Consider the following 16,876-nt stretch of genomic DNA (forward strand, 5'->3'; position numbering starts at 1 on the left):
AGTCTTGTTTATCCTCGGTTGGAGGCCTTGGAGACACATGTGCAGGTGTTCAGCTTGTCACAGTGTTGGGGAGCATATTGCTGGCAACCAGCGGGCAGGGCCAGGGTGTGCAGGCCCTCCCGAACAAAGGACTGCCCCCCACAAACCAGGAGCACCCCTGTTGAGCAAGACTGAAAAGCGTCACCCTTTTGTCCCACTCTTAATGAAATACTTTCTGCGTTGCCATTTCTTTGGGTTAAGAAGGTATTTTCCTTTAAGAAAATAATCCTTTTATGACTAACACCAGAAACAAAAGCAGACAGTGTACCCAGCCGATTTTGAGGCCTGTAATTTTTGTTTCTTGAGCAGGTCTAAATCTGATTTAAATTGCTGAAATACTTTGCTGTATTATCCGTCAGTTATAGAGTCAGAACGAGACTTTATGGTAATCTCCATTTATGGCGGGTTAGGCAATTTCAGAGCCATGAGAGCACCCGCCATCAGGGCAGCATTATTTTCCTTTTAATGGTATCCACGCAAGACAGTCACTAAGGATAAACCTTGTGTCTTGGGCCCAATAAAAATTGACAGACTTACTGGCCCCGAGCCTGGCTCCTCCCAGCAAGCGGTCGTTCACACCAAAGATGGCCTGGTCCCAGACGGTTAATTCGAGGCTCGCTTGCCTCAGCTGAGAGGGGCTTACATCCTTGAAAACAAAGGAGTGTTTCCACTGGGGACAGGCTTGCTTCTTCAGGACGGGGGACTTGAGTGTCAGTTTCTGTTGTTCTGGCAGAGTGAGACAGCTGCAGAGGGGAAAACGACACAAACCGTGTCATACCGCCCTCCACACGGCCCCCTTGCCCTCCCGGGACTGGCTCATCAGAGAGACCATCCGTGCCAAGGAAAGAGCTAAACCAGGAACTGAGGGTAATTTGGGATCCTGAGGCCACACGGCCCTTTGCCTTAATCTCCCTCTTGTTTGCGTCCAGCGGGTGACAGCATGGCTCATTAGACCCACTACCCAGGACTCTGCACACACAGGTTATCTCTTTTTAACCCTGTTCTCCTCAGGAGAATAAATTCAGAAGGGCCGGGTAACTTGCCTGAGGCCATGCAGATACGTGACAGTGGGAACATGAACTCAGTTCTATCTTAACACAGTAAGCCATCATTTTTCCATTGTCACTGACTGGGGGTTTCGCAATGCTGTATAATAATTAATGTGTTTGCTTTACTTTTGGAAACACTGACACACTTGTAATGAATTAGAGTGAACTATGCAGAGTCACCCATCTTACTGTTAATCCCAGAGGAGATGTTAAGCTAAGAGAATATTTACTAAACACTACCTTTTCTGTGCCGTGCCATGTCGGTAAATGCTGATTTACTGATAAGATTTGGGTTTCAGGTTAAAAGGTTGTGTTCCAAATCTAGCCTCGACATGTCCAAATCCCATAAGGTCTTGGAAATCAGAGTCTTTAACACACCTTCTGCTGACTTTTCATAGGAAGGCTAAAATAAGGCGAATTTAAAATGACATACTTTTTGCTGTTCCCTTACGGAACAGTATAAGTAATAGTATAAGTAATATTTGATTAAATCGAATACCTACCCCTTAACAAATGAGTTTAAGGTACCGTCTGACCGCACAGGTAAATTCTTGGCTCCCAGCACTACCAAACAGAGTTGACCATTAGGTGATGGGTGGTCGCCTGTCCCTGGAAGGAAAGCCAGCATTTACTGTCAACCCTACCACATGTTGGCACGCAATTCCGCCACCCCAAAAGTGACAGCTCAATGAAAGGATGTGTTAGGACCCTCGGGCCCCGAGGGAGCAGACAGGAAGAGGAGCACGCCTGTCATGGAAGGTTCTGCTGGCCCTGCTCACATGCTGTTCCACTGAACGGTCAGCATGATGGCAACATGGAAGGATGCTAAAATCCTACACACAGATGCTGCAGAGGGACCCAAGGAGAGGAAGGATGCAGAGGTTTTGGTCTAGTTGTAGCCAGTGATTTTGGGGAAAGTGGGGGCCCGGAGACATCTGTTGTAGGAGGTTGGTGATGCCCACAGATGCTGCTGCTCTGCTGGTGGCCCTGGGGGCTCCGGCAGCAGAATTTCCCCTCCCAATCAATAAGAAATCAGTAAATGACATGGTGGGATTGCGCGCTCTCCATCCTTATTTCCATACGCCCCGTGTTATCTAAGTTGGTCAAATCTCCTGTAAGCTCCTCGAGGACCTGTCCTTGATCTGTTCTCTTGCTGGGCAGCAGCTGCTCACGTGACTCGGGAGCAGGAAGTTATTCACTTGTGGGCCCTGCAGCCCTGAGACCTACTCTCGGTTCTCCAGGAGCCAGACTCCCAACGGTAATGCAGGGCGTGATTCTTCAAGAGGGGCCACAGCAGGCCTGTTTTCACCAGGGGGCCCATCTGAGCAGCCCCTTGGGAGGAAAGCCCCAGGGTTGGTGTCCTAACAGCCTTTTAAAGGGGGCATCAAAGGGCTGGTCCCGTTCGGCGCCATTCAGTTCCCTTCCAAGCGTGGACTCCAGAGAACCCTTCCCCAGGCCGCACTTCACAGCTCTTGATGAGAGTGCAGTGTGCAGGCTCAGCGGGCGGCAGAGGAAATGCTGGAAAATATTGTCCCACCTCTCAGCCCACCTGCTGCTCCAGGCTTTGGGGGTGGTGACACAGGGACAGACAAACATTCATGGGGCTGGAAGCCACCTACCTTCGTGAGGCCTCTGGAGCTGTGTGGGCCCTGCGGGGAGGACCAGCTTGGCCCGGACTGCAAGTTCTCCGTTATTTGGAGGAACAACGTCTTCGTATTTCTCTGTCTGGGGGCAAGAGGCAGAACTCAGAAGCAGGCTTCCCCAGCCCCCAGAACCTTCTGGGTTCCTCTGATTGCCTCAGCTCTGTCCATAAATATCCCTTCCCACCTCCACGCCCTGGCAAAGCCTCTGCAGGCCTGGGAGAGCCCGGAGGTGGAGTGGACATGCCCGTGCAGGACTGGTCTTCCATTCATGGTGATTCTTTACTCCCTTCCTCACCACCCCCAGCTCAGCCACCCAGGCAAACACAGCCCACCCGAGGCAGATGGGCTGCGGAGGCAGAGGGGCTCAAAGGCCCTGGCGCTTTCCCATGGGATGTTCCTAAGAGAACCTGCGAACAACCTGAGTTTGAAAACTCCAGTAAAATTAAGCCCCAACCAAGTCCATCCAGGTTGGTAAAGAGTCAAGCTACCCTTCCATGCCAGGGATTAACGCAGGCACTGGAGACAGCAGCGTCTCAGGCTCTGTGCCCCCGGCCCAGGAGTGGCTCTCCGGTCTGGGTGAGTCGGTCACTTCTTTGTCCCCAACTCCCCGGCAAATCAGGGAAGCCTTCACGGAGGAGGTGGGATTAAGTAAAGCCTCTGGCAGAACTTGGATAGCAGAAAGCATTCCAAGTGGATATTCCTAAGTAGGGGTCTGCAGATGGACTGAGGCGCTGAGAAGAGAAGGCACAGGTCACCAGGATGGTGACACAGGGGCTGTGGAGACCACACAGAGATGACCACGGGAGAGGTGGGACAGGAGAGGTGGGACTGGGCATCTCCCAGGCTGAGGACCCTCGGCCTGACCCTGTAGTGGCCGGAAACCAGACACGTTTGCATGCGGAGGCATCGTGAATCAGAGCACCCCTGGCTTCAGACAGGAAAGAGGCAGAACGGCACGTGGGACCTGGGCCAGGCCTGGTGGAGACGGGGCCTCACTGCCAGACTTCCACCGCCGGGATTGGCATGTCCTGTTGTCATTTCGTAGATGATGGAGCCCACTTTTTCTCATCCCAAGAGAAGTTAACCTTTCTCCCCAGCCCCTCCTCTCACCTGCAAGGCTTGTGAGCAGACCCTAAATCAACCAGCTTCTCCTCTCCCGGCCTAGCCGACCCCCGCCCTGAGGTAGGCCGCCGGGTCAGAGCAGGGACAGGAAATCCCAATGGTCAGGGCGGCCTCTGCCTGCCCAGAGCATTTGGCCCAATCACTGTCAGCTATCACTGTTTGGGGAGTGCCTGGGGTGGGAAACTAGAAACAATGCATTGTAGCCGCATGACTGAGGCGTGGTCCCAGCTGCCCAGCAGCCTGACCCCTACAGGTCATGGACTTTGGCTGGCAGCAGCTGTCACCCGGCTGAGGCCAAGGGACCCTGAAGCAAGTGGATCCACGCTGGAATTTGGGCTACACTGAGAGCTGGACTATTCGAGTACAAACCTGAGCAGGTAAAAACCGCTCAGCCTGACCCCACCAGGAGGGCCCGACGTGGAGCCTCGTCTCCCCAGGAAGTTCCTATTTAAGATCACAGCCAGACAAGTGCGTGATCCGTGTTGGGTCCAAGGCTTCCCGGGTAGGTTTTCTCTTCTTGGATGCCTCTGAAAGTCCCCATGGTGCGGGGGTGGGGACTGCTCAGTCCCAAACCAGACGTTACCTTGGCCCGGAGCTGATACCAGCGGAACGACTGCGTGGCGCTGTCTTCAAAGTCCCACGTGGCCAGAGGAATGATCACCTCTCCAAGAAACACCCTCCGGGCGAGCATCCCCAGGTGCCACACTGAGACCTGCAGCCGCCGGGTCACCAGCTGGGCGGACTCCACCTGGTACTGCAGAGGCAGAACAGAGACAGTCAGCTGGGCTCCCAGGGCCACAGCTCCGGGGCCACAGGGGCCTCCCTTCCACAAGGCGCAGCCAGGGTCCTGGTGTGTTGAGAGTGGGCCAGGCTGCTCGGAGTGAGGGGCCTCTCCCTTCTTAAGCACAGACTTCCCCCACTCTGCAAGGGCCCAGCGCTTGGTCTGGGGAAAAGCCTGGGCAGCCACCGAGCCCCCCTCCCACGGTCAGGTTCTCTCCCCAAGACAAGGATGAAAGTCTTTGTCCAGCGCAAGGTGCTCTGGAAATCCAGCCGAGACCTGTGCTACTGAACATCTGAATTTGCATGTGGCTGTCACTGCCCCCGCCAGGGTTGTCCAAAAATACAGAAAACAAGAATTCTATTTTTAAAACTTGCAAAGCGTGAGCTTTTAGGGCCGGCATTCACCCTGAGGGACAAGGCATGTGGAGGACGAGCCGGCCCGAGCTGGGGCTTGGGGGTCCTGCAGAGGCACTCCTTTCATGTCCCTACTCGGAGATCTCAGCAGCCCCAGGAGGATGAGAGAGCCTCCCCTCCCATCCCCCAGCCCATGGTGGGCTCCTGCCCCCAGGGAGACTGCAGGGCAGAGCCCCCTGTGAGCCTGACCCAGCACCCTTCTCGCAGGTAAGGGGACTGAGCCAGGCTTTCCAAGAGAGCTGGCCGACCCACCTCAGCCTCTCAGAGCCTCCTTCTGACCCTATCATTGGCTTTTCTCAATAATGAGCAAAAGCACAAGTTATTGAACTCTTAGCTCCCATCGGCCCCATAGAGTGGTCTTCAAGTGGGGTACCAGCACACCCGGCTTGCGCACCAAGGGGTGCTCCGCTTAGAAAGCTTGGAGGCTCAATATCTAGATCCTCACCTTTCACAGGCCCTTCTCTCAGATGGCAGAAGACAGTTTCCACAGCCCGAACCCCGCTCTGGTGCCTGCCCCAGGTTGCACAGCCCTGCCCTTGCGCTAAACAAAGGGGTAACGGGAAATACTGGTTTCTGCCAATCTCTTGATGATGGCTCAGCCTCTCCATCTTCCCATCTTTTCTGTCTTAGACACATTTCTATGAAGGATAAGGCTCGGCCTGTGTGGGGATATTCTGAATTTAAAAATAGATTAGGGACATGGATTCTTTTCAATCTATCTGGACAGTTTTCCAGGATAACCAAAATATTCACAATATGTTGGATAAAAATCCATGGATAAAGATTTCAAGTGATTTCTTTGAGATTCTAAGTGCATTTTAAAGAAGGTAGTTAAAACTTTAAAAATCAAACTGTATAATTAAATATTTATCTAAACTATAGTCAATCCTCATCTTTGTCTTATTTCATAAAATGTGAAATACTGGTTCACCTCTGTTTAGCACAGAATACCTCAATTAAACTTAGGATGACGAATTTTAGATATCCACTTAAAATGTGTGAGGGGTACACAGCTTTCCAGAATTCTTTGAGCAGGTACGTGAGCAGAACCATCTGAAGTCTAGGCTGTAGTGACCGGATACTGGCCTGGTCTCAGACCAGCAGCACCTCAGGCCCCGCCCACACCTGCTGAACCACAATCTACTTTTTAAAAAATATCCCTGGGTCCGGCCCAGCGGCGCAGCGGTTAAGTTCGCACGTTCCACTTCTCAGCGGCCCAGGGTTCGCTGGTTCAGATCCTGGGTGTGGACATGGCACCGCTTGGCAAAAGCCATGCTGTGGTAGGTGTCCCACATATAAAGTAGAGGAAGATGGGCATGGATGTTAGCTCAGGGCTAGTCTTCCTCAGCAAAAAGAGGAGGATTGGCAGCAGTTAGTTCACGGCTAATCTTCCTCAAAAAAAAAAAAAATCCCTTGGGGATTCCTATGAACATAAATTTTGTGAAGAGCTGCTAGTCTGTGGTAGATTAGAGCGATACTTCTATACTCCGTTTCCCCATTGGTAAATGAAGATTCTAATATTTGGGTCGGGAGTATATGAACTCTTGGCCACAGCAGGGGCGCAGAAAACAATGGCTTTTATTATTTCATGAATGGGACTCTTGTGACAGCTGCCCGGATGGCCTCTGGCTGGGAGTTCAAGAAGGTCCCTCTCGTCAAGGAAGGCAAAGCCCTCTCCTTTTGCAGTCTTGAAACATGGGATCCTTAGGCTGCCCAGCCTTGACTGGATGCATCTCCACCATCTGGACTGTTCTTCCTAGCTATCTGCACACACCAGACATCATTCCGACTCTCCCCTCTCAACCCGAGCGTGAGGCACTCCCTCCCTGTCTCTAATCATATTTCCTAGCACCAAAGAAAGTGAAAACCCAAGCAATTCCTCTATAAAATTGTTTTTCATAAAATGACTGTTTTTTTCATAAAGTAGGAAGAAACCTGGATTTGCCAGCTGTTATGATAAAGGAGCACCCTGGTGAAGATAGTAACTCAGTAGGTTAATGTGCTTGGGATCCCTCTCCGATCGCCATAAAAAGTCAACAGGACAAACCCGTTTTAGAAATTGAGAGGCAGCCAGGTTCTTTTTCACCATTTCCTTGGAAATGATTAATGAAGAGCTATTCTCCCGTCCAGCCAACACGGCACTTTTCCTGGACAAAGGCTGAGATTTATTTTCTACGAACTTGCCACTGATTGACAGAGCCCGCAGAAATGTATAGGTGTCTGCACTTATATTTAACTGACTCAAGAGTTTGGAAGAAACATCGGCTGGACTCCGGTCCCTTGTGCTCAGCCTGGGATGGGGGGACTCAGCACATGAATATTTGTCCAGCAAGTACCTTCACGGTCTCCTGAAAGGTCGGGTCCACCGTGTTCCTTTGGACTCCAGTCTTGCGTTTTCCCTGTGAGGATCTGTCAGGCAGCAGATAGGTCTTAACGTACCTGGTGGCCAAACACAGAGGGCGAGGTGAAAGCTCAGCGGGGGGCGGGCAGAGGTTCAGGAGGGGAATTGCGCATCAGCATTTTCTTTATCCTGCTCCCCGCTGAATATGGGGTTGATGGAAAGGGCTTAGTGGCCACCACCGCGAGGGAACAATGACAGTGCTGGCTACACAGCTTCTGGGCTACACAGTCTTTAGCTGTAATCCTCTGGAACGTTCCTGGGGGCATGAAGCTCCCCTGCTGTCCCCATGCCTTACTCCTGGAATCCACATCACTCATCACCTGCCATTTGGGGACGACCGTGGAACCAGAGGGTCTCGGGGCTCCGTGGGTGGCAGGTGCTCTAAGCTGCCTGGATATAGAGGCCATGTGCCAGCTTGTCCTCCCTCCACCTATCACTTCCCCTCAACCTGCAAAAAAAACAAAAAGTGGAAATGGAAAGGGTATGCCTCACACTTTGCTTTTCCCTTGTGGGGCCTTAAAGCCTGGCCTCCTGATGCTGAGGACCAGCTTCCGTCACCGAGGACCAGCAGGAAATACCTCCGCTGAGTCTGGAGGCCGCAGCTGGTAGAGGAAGCACGACAGAGACCATCTCTCCACTTGTACTCCGCCCACCCCCTGAAATCCTCTTCTAGGCCCCTCCCTCCACTCAGGTCTCGAGACTGACTGCCCTTCTGGCTCCCCTGGCAGCTTTATTCATGGCAATGACCCTGCTTGCCCAGACCAGATGACCACAGGCTGGAAACAGGCTCAACTTTCCCAAAGCAAAATAGAACAGCAGCCCTCTCTTGATCGGGGTCCCACCTGGAGCCCCAGTCTCAGGCCTCTTCTTCCCTTTTAGTCAAACTTCTTGGAAAAGGTACTCGAGGCTCACTGTCACCAATTCCTCACCGTTCATTTACTCTTAAATTGTTGATCGTCATAAGATCTCACACATATGAACAGGATACATAAAATATACCTATATAGCTTACAGCTATATAATAATAAAATACACGCCCATGTATCTAGCTGGTTTATTGGGTAAAGTCCCTGTTTCCTTACTTATTTTCTGTCTGGTTGTTCTACCCATGATTGAGAGTGGGGTACTGACATCTCCACCTGCTACTGTAGAATTATCTATTTCTCCCTTCCATTAGGTCAGTTTTTGCTTTATCTGTCTTGACGGCCTGTTATTAGGTGCATAGACATTTATCACTGTTATATCATCTTGCTGTATTGAACCTTGTATTAATACATCATGTCCTGCCTTATCTTTTATAGCCTTTTTTGATTTAAAGTCTATTTTGTCTGATATTAGGATAGCCATCCCTGCTCTCTTTTGGTTCCCATTTGCATGGAATATCTTCAATTTGTGTCTTTGGGTCTAAAGCAAGTCTCTTGTAGTTGGCATGTAGTTGGGACCTACGTTTTTATCCATTCTGCCAATTTCTGTCTTTTGGTTGGAGAGTCTAAACCATTTACATTTAAAATAATTACTGATAAGGAGAGACTTGACTTGCTATTTGTTTCTATGCCTTAGAAGAGCTTTTGTGTCTCTCATTTCCTGCAATGATGGATTCTTTCCTGGTTAGTTGATTTTTTTGTGATGAAATGTTAAATTCCTTTCTCATTTCCTTTTGTGTATATTCTATAGCTGTCTTCTCTGTCGTTACCAAGGGGATTACATTTAATATCCTAAAGTCATAACACTCCACTTTGAATTTATACCATCTTAACTTCAATAACATACAAACAGCTCCGTCTTCACCTCTTTACATTGTTGATGTCACAAAATTACATCTTTATACATTGGGTGACCAAAAACACAAACAATAATTTTTAAGATGCATTAATCTCTTAAATTATGTCAAAGACAAAGTGTGGAGTTACAAACAAAAGTCACAATAATAAGAAGAAACTAGTAATTTTTTTAATGCATTAGTCTCTTAAGTCATTGATGAAGATAATAAGAATAATAAGAAGTTTTCACACATTGAGGCATATGGGGAAGCCATTCTGGTTTAAATCTGATTCGGCCTAAAACTTGTTTTTCCCAGAGCAGTCGGATTTATGGCCCACTGAATATGCATTGTACGTCTGCTTCAAACATTTTCCCAAAGCAAAGAATGCCCTCTTTAAAGATAGGGATGGATGTCTCCCTTTCCTTGATGCCAATACCAATACTTCTTTGAAGACAAGCTTTCCTTGCCAGAGAACCAAGGTCAAGTTGACCTGCTGTGGATGTGCGCCAGAACATCTCCTTGTGACTTTGGGAAAAAAATTCTATTCCTGTCATGCCTGATGTATGTTCTTTGTTCTGAAACGGTATCTAACCATGCTGTAAACCACACTTCACCAGAGTACTTTCTTCCCTGGGGAAGAGAATACTTCCAGGCTGGTCCCCAACATTAGCTCCTTAAATATTTTTCTTATCTGCAGGTAGGTTATTGATTATTTGCACTGACACCACGTAGAAAACAAAAAGTGGATTACATATCATTGTTACAATAATACTAGCTTTTATAATTGCCTGTGTACTTACCTTTACTGAGAGCTTTATTTCTTCATACATCTTTGAGCTACTGTCTGGTAACCTTTCACTTCACCCTGCAGGAGGTCCCTTAAGCATTTCTTGCAGGACTAAGTCGAGTCTACCACTAGTCTACCGTCTAGTGGTAACCAACTCCCTGAGCTTTTGTTTATTTGAGAACGTCTTAATTTCTCTCTTGCCTTCGAAGAACAGTTTTGCTGGATGTAGAATTCTTAGTTGACAGGTTTTTCTTTTAGTACTGTGAATATACGGACCCACCGCCTTCTGCAGTTTCTGATGAGACATCTACTGATCATCTTATTGAGGATTCGTTGTATGTGACAATTCTCTTCTCTGTTGCTGCTTTCAAGATTCTCTCTTTGTCTTTGGCTTTCAAAAGCTTGTTTATAATGTGTCTCAATGCAGGTCTTCTTGAGTTTATCTCACTTGGAGTTCAGTGGGCTTCTTTGACATTTATATTCACGTCTTTCATCAAATTTGGAAAGTTATCAGCTTTTATTTCTTCAAATATTCTCTCTGCCCCTTGCTCTCTCTCTTCTCCTTCTGAGACTTCCACGATGCGTATGTTGGTACGCTTGATGGTGTCCCACAGGTCTCTGAGGTTCTGTTCACTCTTCTTTGATCTTTTTTCTTTCTGTTTCTCACGCTCAGTGATTTCCATTGTTGTGTCTTCAAGTTCACTGATTCTTTATTCCACCTGCTCATATCTGCCTTTGAGTCCCTGTAGTGAATTTTTCATTTCACTTATTGCAGTTTTCAGCTCCAGAATTTCCTTTTGCTTTTTCTTTAGGTTTTTGATCTCTTTATTGATATTCCCATTTTGTTCGTACATCGTTTTCTTGACTTTCTCCACAGTTCCTCTAGTTCTTTGACCATCTTTAAGACTGTTGTTTTAAAGTCCTTGTCTAGTAAACCTGCGCCTGGATCTTTCTCAGGGACAATTTCTGTTGATTTATTTTTCCCTTTGAATGGGCCAGACTTCCCTGTTTCCTTACATGCCTTATGATTTTTTTGTTGAACACTGGACACTTGTCTCTAATAATGTGTTGACCCTGGAAAACAGATTCTCTCCCTTCCCCAGGGTTTGCTGCTTTTTGTTATTGTTTCTTATTCTTATTTTTAAATTTATTATTGCAGACAGTCCCTGTGCCAAGGATCAGCATGAGGTGTAAACTTAAGGTCTTTCCAGATCCTTTCTGACCCTGTACCTGGGCATGCATGGTCACTTTCTAATTTTCCTTGTATACGCAGTTACTTTTTAATGTCCTAGTCTTTAGTATCTGGCTCCCAAGAAGGGAAAAAGAAAAATGAAGAGAGAAGACAAATAAGGGCACTGGCCCTTTAAATCTTTTGAAAATCACTTCAGCCAGTGGGGAAGAGGGGTGCAATAATAGGGAGAGATGCAACAACAGTGGCTGCCTCCTTGTCTGCACCTCTGTGATAAGAAGCAGCAATCAGAGAAGAGACCCCTCGTATTTGGAGGACAGGATCCTTTTTCCCACCCTGGCTCCTACAAGCCATGTGCAAGCTGCTCCAGGAATGCGTGCCAAAGAGTTGGGGTGGGGGACGGGCACTGCGACTGTGCTAGGAGCTGAAATTGACTGATAGTAACCCCAGTATACCATGCAAGCCTTCCCCTGGAAGTTGCAAGCCTTCGAAAGACTCCAGAGGTGCCAGCCCCATGGCTTAGTGGTTAAGTTTGGTGTGCTCTGCTTCGGCAGTGTGGGTTTGGCTCCTGGGTACAGACCTACACTACTCATCAGCAGCCATGTTGTGGTGGTGACCCACACACGAAATAGAGAAAGACTGGCATGGATGTTAGCTCAGGGCTAATCTTCCTCAGCAAAAAAAAAAAAAAAAAGACGCCAGAGTTCCAAAATAGTTACACCAGATAGAGTTTGCCAATGCAATCATTGTCTACATGTGGAGATGGATTCCTGATGCTTCCAACTCTGCCATCTTCCAGAATCCTCACTGGACTATGTTTTTCCTTTGGAAAGGGTTGAGTTTTGTTCTAGCAAGCATTTCACTTCCTGGCGACTCAGTTTGATCCTATCAAGGCTTGATTTTGCCTAGTTAGGATGGGTTGCAGTAGCCTTTACCCAGGACTAGAGAAGCCTTACTATTAAGGTATGTCTTTTTCAGAGTCCAGTGAATGCCCCGGGTATCCAGCAAAGTCTCCACTCTGGATGGTCAGAATACCAGTCTTTCCCAGCCGGGTGTAACTCCCGGATTTTTTGTTCAACTCTCACCCCCCAGTGGCTGTCCCTTGACAGACCTCATGAAATCTTGTCCTGCATGTGAGCAGGTTAGTATTTGGCCAAAGCCTCCAGGGGATCTCTATATGGATCTTTAGGCCTACCTTCTCTGTGCACTTCCCACCTCACTTGCTGAAGAGCAATATTTGTCGAAGGTTTACGATGTTCTAGACACTGTTCTGAAGGCTCCACATGGGCTAATGCAGGGAAACACCACAACAATCCTTTGAAGTAGCTGCCATTATCACCCCCGTGTTACAGTGAGGAAACTAAGACACGAGAAGTTGAGTAACTTGCCCAAGATCAAACCATGTTAACAGTGGAGCCAGGGGTCCCATGTCCATACTCTCAACCACATCACTATAGTCCTATTGAGAATTATAGCAGAGGTAACGTGCTTGGAAGGTCAAGGCTTGAATAAACGTTTCTGATGGGAATGGAGATGAGTCTGAAGAATGGACGGGATTGGGATTTCTATCGTGGGAGTAGAGTAAGGAAAGTGGTTCAACACAAACACGAGAAAAGCCTCACAGAGTCATGTGCCGCATGACGACATTCTGGTCAATGATGGACCCCATATATGACGGGGGTCCCATAAGATTAGTGCCATCGAGCCTAGGCGTGTAGTAGGCTGTACCATCTAGGTTTGTGTAAGTACATTCTGTGATGTTCGCACAAGGACAAAATTGCCTAACAATGCATTTCTCAGAAGGTATCCCCATCATTAAGCGACACATGACTGTATTTGGAAAAAGTCAGGGGATAGTTTTGAACAATAGCTATTCCAATTTCCAGTTTCCCTGGAGCGTATGGTACAGGTAGGGCAATCGAAGTTAAGACTGGAAAGACAGGAGGGACCCTGTTACAGAGAACCATAAGAGCCACAGCAACGCCGGAACTTGTCTGGTGCTGAGGAGCTACTGAAGGTTTCAGAGCAGAGGAGGGTCTGACTGGACCAACAATTCATTCTTTTTCCTCAGCTGGTAATTAAAACAGTGTGCTAAAAGTTTTCTCAGCAGGGAGAGGGAAAAATGTGGTCCTTACCTTAAACCAGGCACAAAAAATCAATTCCAGTTCTAATGTGAAAGGACCTAAGTGTGAAAAAACTCTAATAGAAGAAAATAGAGGAGAATATATCTACAACCTTCAGGTGGAATTCTTCTACAGGCTCAAAAAGCGGACATTTTAAAGCAGAAGGTTAATAAATTTGACATTATCAACTTCTGTACAAGAAAAGTCATCATAAACAACGCTAGAAAGCAAGCAACAGCCAGGAGAAGATCTATAGAATACATATAAATAATGATGAATTGTATTAAAAACGGATTTAAAAACCAAACTCCTGTAAATAAGTAAGACAATGACAAAAATTCAGTACAAAAATGGGCAAACGCTATGACTAGGAAGTTCACAGAAGGGGAACCTAAGTGGCTGACACCCTATAAAAAGTTGCTCATCTTGGGGCTGGCCCGGTGACATAGTGCTTAAGTTCTCACACTCTGCTTTGGCAGCCCAGGGTTCACCGATTCAGATCCTGGGCAGACCTGGCACTGCTCATCAAGCCGTGCGGAGGCTCCGCCCCACATAGAAGAACTAGAAGGATGTACAACTAGGATATACAACTATGTACTAGGGCTTTGGGGAGAGAAAATAAAAAAGAGGAAGATTGGCAACAGATGTTAGCTCAGGGCCAATCTTCCTTACCAAAAAAAAAAAAAAAGTAAAAAAATTATTTTTTAAAAAAAGTTGCTCAGGAGCCAGCCCAAGTGCAACAGTTAAGTTCGCATGTTCCACATCAGCTGCCCGGGGTTTGCTGGTTCGGATCCCAGGTGCGGACATGGCACTGCTTGGCAAGCCATGCTGTGGTAGGCGTCCCACGTACACAGTAGAGGAAGATGGGCATGGGTGTTAGCTCAGGGCTAATCTTCCTCAAAAAAAATAAATAAATAAAGTTGTTCATCTTTTTAGTAATCAGGGAAAGGCATGTTAAAATAATGAGGAGATACCACTTCGTATCTATCAACTGAAAAAAAAAATTTTAATCTTCCTAGATTGTGTGACACAGGATTTTAATTTTATTTTTCCTATATGGAAAGTCAAATTTTCCAACACCACTGATTGAAGTTGATATTTCCACACTGATTACTAATAGCCTCTTGATCATGTAAGTTCCCATGCATGCTAAGGTCTGTGTCTGGACTTCGATTCTGTTCTGTTGACCTACTTGTCTATTCTTGTATCAATTACACATTGTTTGAATCACTACAGCTTTAGAATAATTCTTGATATAAGTCCCTTTAGTTTTGTTCTTTTTTTACAATTGTCTTGGTTATTCTTGGACTTTCACTTTTCCATATAAACTTTAAAATCAATGAGTCTATCATCTTATGTCAAAACTTAGAGAAAGAAACTTACGGATTGCACTTTTTCTTCTTCTCTTCTCCATAGGCAAGGTTCTTACAGGCCTTGATGCATATTTCTAAAGAGTGGGTCTTGAAGCAATAACGAATGGCAAATTCTATTTCTCCAGTGACATTGGCTTTATCAAAATTGCCCATCTCTGTACAAGTGCTGTTAATGCTAATTAAACTTCCCTGAAATCAAGAATGACAGATGGAATAAATTACTTCATAGTTAATCCATTTTTTTGCAGTTACGGTTTCAAGACATCAAATAAATCAAAAATTCACACAGAGCATGCATCCTGACTCACATTCAGTTAATAATGCACCAGTTTGTACTTTCCCAAAATAAGTTGCCACATATTCTGCCCTAAGGAGATGGGGAAATCTTCAGAAGGTCCTGTCTTGACCAGATACGGGCTTTGCTTAGTAATAAAGGTTACACAATCTCGTTCTTTAACACAAATCACTTGGAATGAAGTGGACTGTCTCTTGTGCAATTCTGCAAAGATAGCTCTCGGAGGGCAGATGGTATCCATGGCAGGACCAGCCACGTGGAAAGCAGCAGAGTGTGGGGCTATGTGCCTGTGACCGAGAATCAGATAAAGCTGCATTCAAATGCTGGTTCTGCTACTCGTTCACTGCGTCAAAGTCTAAATGGAAGAATGAACACTGGCCTCACGGGGTTACGGCGAGGAGCAAACGGAATAAAGTGGGTAAAATACGCAGCCAAAGACAACGATCAAATGTCTTTAAATTTTTATGGGGACCTAGGATGAAAAACAAAACCGCCATCACAAGTCAGGGCACGTAGATGGGCGCTCTAAGCTTAGGTGATGTTGACGAGTAGCATAGAATGCCTGTGCCCGAAACACAGAACAGACTGCCTTATCACTGTTAAATTTGCTTAAATGTCTGCCCCCATTTGCATGCAACCAATCTCAACGCTGACTCTACAGAAATAGGGAACCCTAAGTGATTTCCACTTCTAATTCCTAACAAGTTCCTCCACGCTGGAAAGCATCCTGAAAAGAAACTAAGAAGAAAGCCTGGGGTTTTCCGTCTCACTGGAGAGAGAGAAAAACAAAACAGCACCAACAACTCATCAGAGGGACTCGGACCTGAATTAACTAATGCCAGGAACACAACCAACGCCACCACACCCAGTCACCGGCTCTGAAAAATGTCATCTGTCAACACCCACACAAGGGTTAGAATGGAAAACCATTTAAAAAATTTTCACACTCAAAAAGGCATGGAGGGGTGAGACAGCATGAATAAGCGAGTTACAAAAGAGCAAAGATAGAAGACAATGCATAGGGAAGCTTGGCAAATGGCGTGAGCCGCTTGAAGGAGGAATGAGGTGGATGTAGGAAGGTGCTAAAAAGTGCTCATAATTAGCGGCCAACCCGGTTGCGCAGTGGTTAAGTGCGCACGTTCTGCTTCGGTGGCCCAGGGTTCACCGGTTCGGATCCCGGGTGTGGATATGGCACCGCTCATCAAGCCATGCTGTGGCAGGCGTCCCACATATAAAGTGGAGAAAGATTGGCACGGATGTTAGCTCAGGGCCAATCTTCCTCAGCAAAAAGAGGAGGATTGGCAGCAGCTGTTAGCTCAGGGCTAATCTTCCACAAAAAAGGAAAAATTCTCATAATTAAACTGACATTCACTGTGGGACTTCACTTCAGACTAAATCGTATTACACCAACTCCTCTGCCAAGAACAAATAAAAAACTGAATTAAACAGCAAACTGTTTCAAGGCAGCATAGAGCTACCGAGACAGCCAGGACCCAAGGGTCCGAGATACTGAAGAGAAGAGAAGCACAGTGAGGTGAGCAGCATTTCCCTCTGGGCATTTGTTCATATATGCACGCAGCACAGAGCTGGACGACTGAGAAGTCAAGCCAAACACAACAGCAATGAGGTTCAGAAGCTGAGCAAGCTTTTCAGCAATCTAACAGGGTTGGGCGACAAAAACTAGCATCCAAGGCTAGGAAGGCACGCAGAACTTGAGTCGCTAAGCCCAGAGAAAAGAGCAATCGCTGGAATGAGAGTGCCTGCCACGAGATGCTGCCTGTCCTCTCGAGGTGTTTGCTGAAGTGGAAGCTGTCACTGAGAGGCTGGGAAGCTTAAAAATGCTTTAGCAGTTTCTTCTTACTAGACAGAAAAAATGGGAGTTCAAGCCCACCACAGAGA

The 16,876-nt window shown here is 47.0% G+C and overlaps 1 protein-coding gene across 12 annotated transcripts in view; it reads right to left on the minus strand.

The window, feature by feature from the left end:
* Positions 1-16,876, minus strand: part of SYTL3 (synaptotagmin like 3) — an 86,258-nt gene that overhangs the window by 1,796 nt on the left and 67,586 nt on the right. For all 12 annotated transcript variants that reach the window (XM_070602853.1, XM_070602851.1, XM_008524936.2 and 9 more), the window contains 6 exons: positions 14,693-14,871; positions 7,384-7,486; positions 4,437-4,607; positions 2,708-2,813; positions 1,592-1,697; positions 577-782 (listed from right to left, as the gene is read on the minus strand). In XM_070602853.1, coding sequence (XP_070458954.1) covers positions 577-782; positions 1,592-1,697; positions 2,708-2,813; positions 4,437-4,607; positions 7,384-7,486; positions 14,693-14,871 — 871 coding nt within the window. The remainder of the gene's footprint in view (positions 1-576; positions 783-1,591; positions 1,698-2,707; positions 2,814-4,436; positions 4,608-7,383; positions 7,487-14,692; positions 14,872-16,876) is intronic.

Source organism: Equus przewalskii, chromosome 32, assembly GCF_037783145.1.
Source record: "Equus przewalskii isolate Varuska chromosome 32, EquPr2, whole genome shotgun sequence".
NCBI classification, from domain to species: Eukaryota; Metazoa; Chordata; class Mammalia; order Perissodactyla; family Equidae; genus Equus; species Equus przewalskii.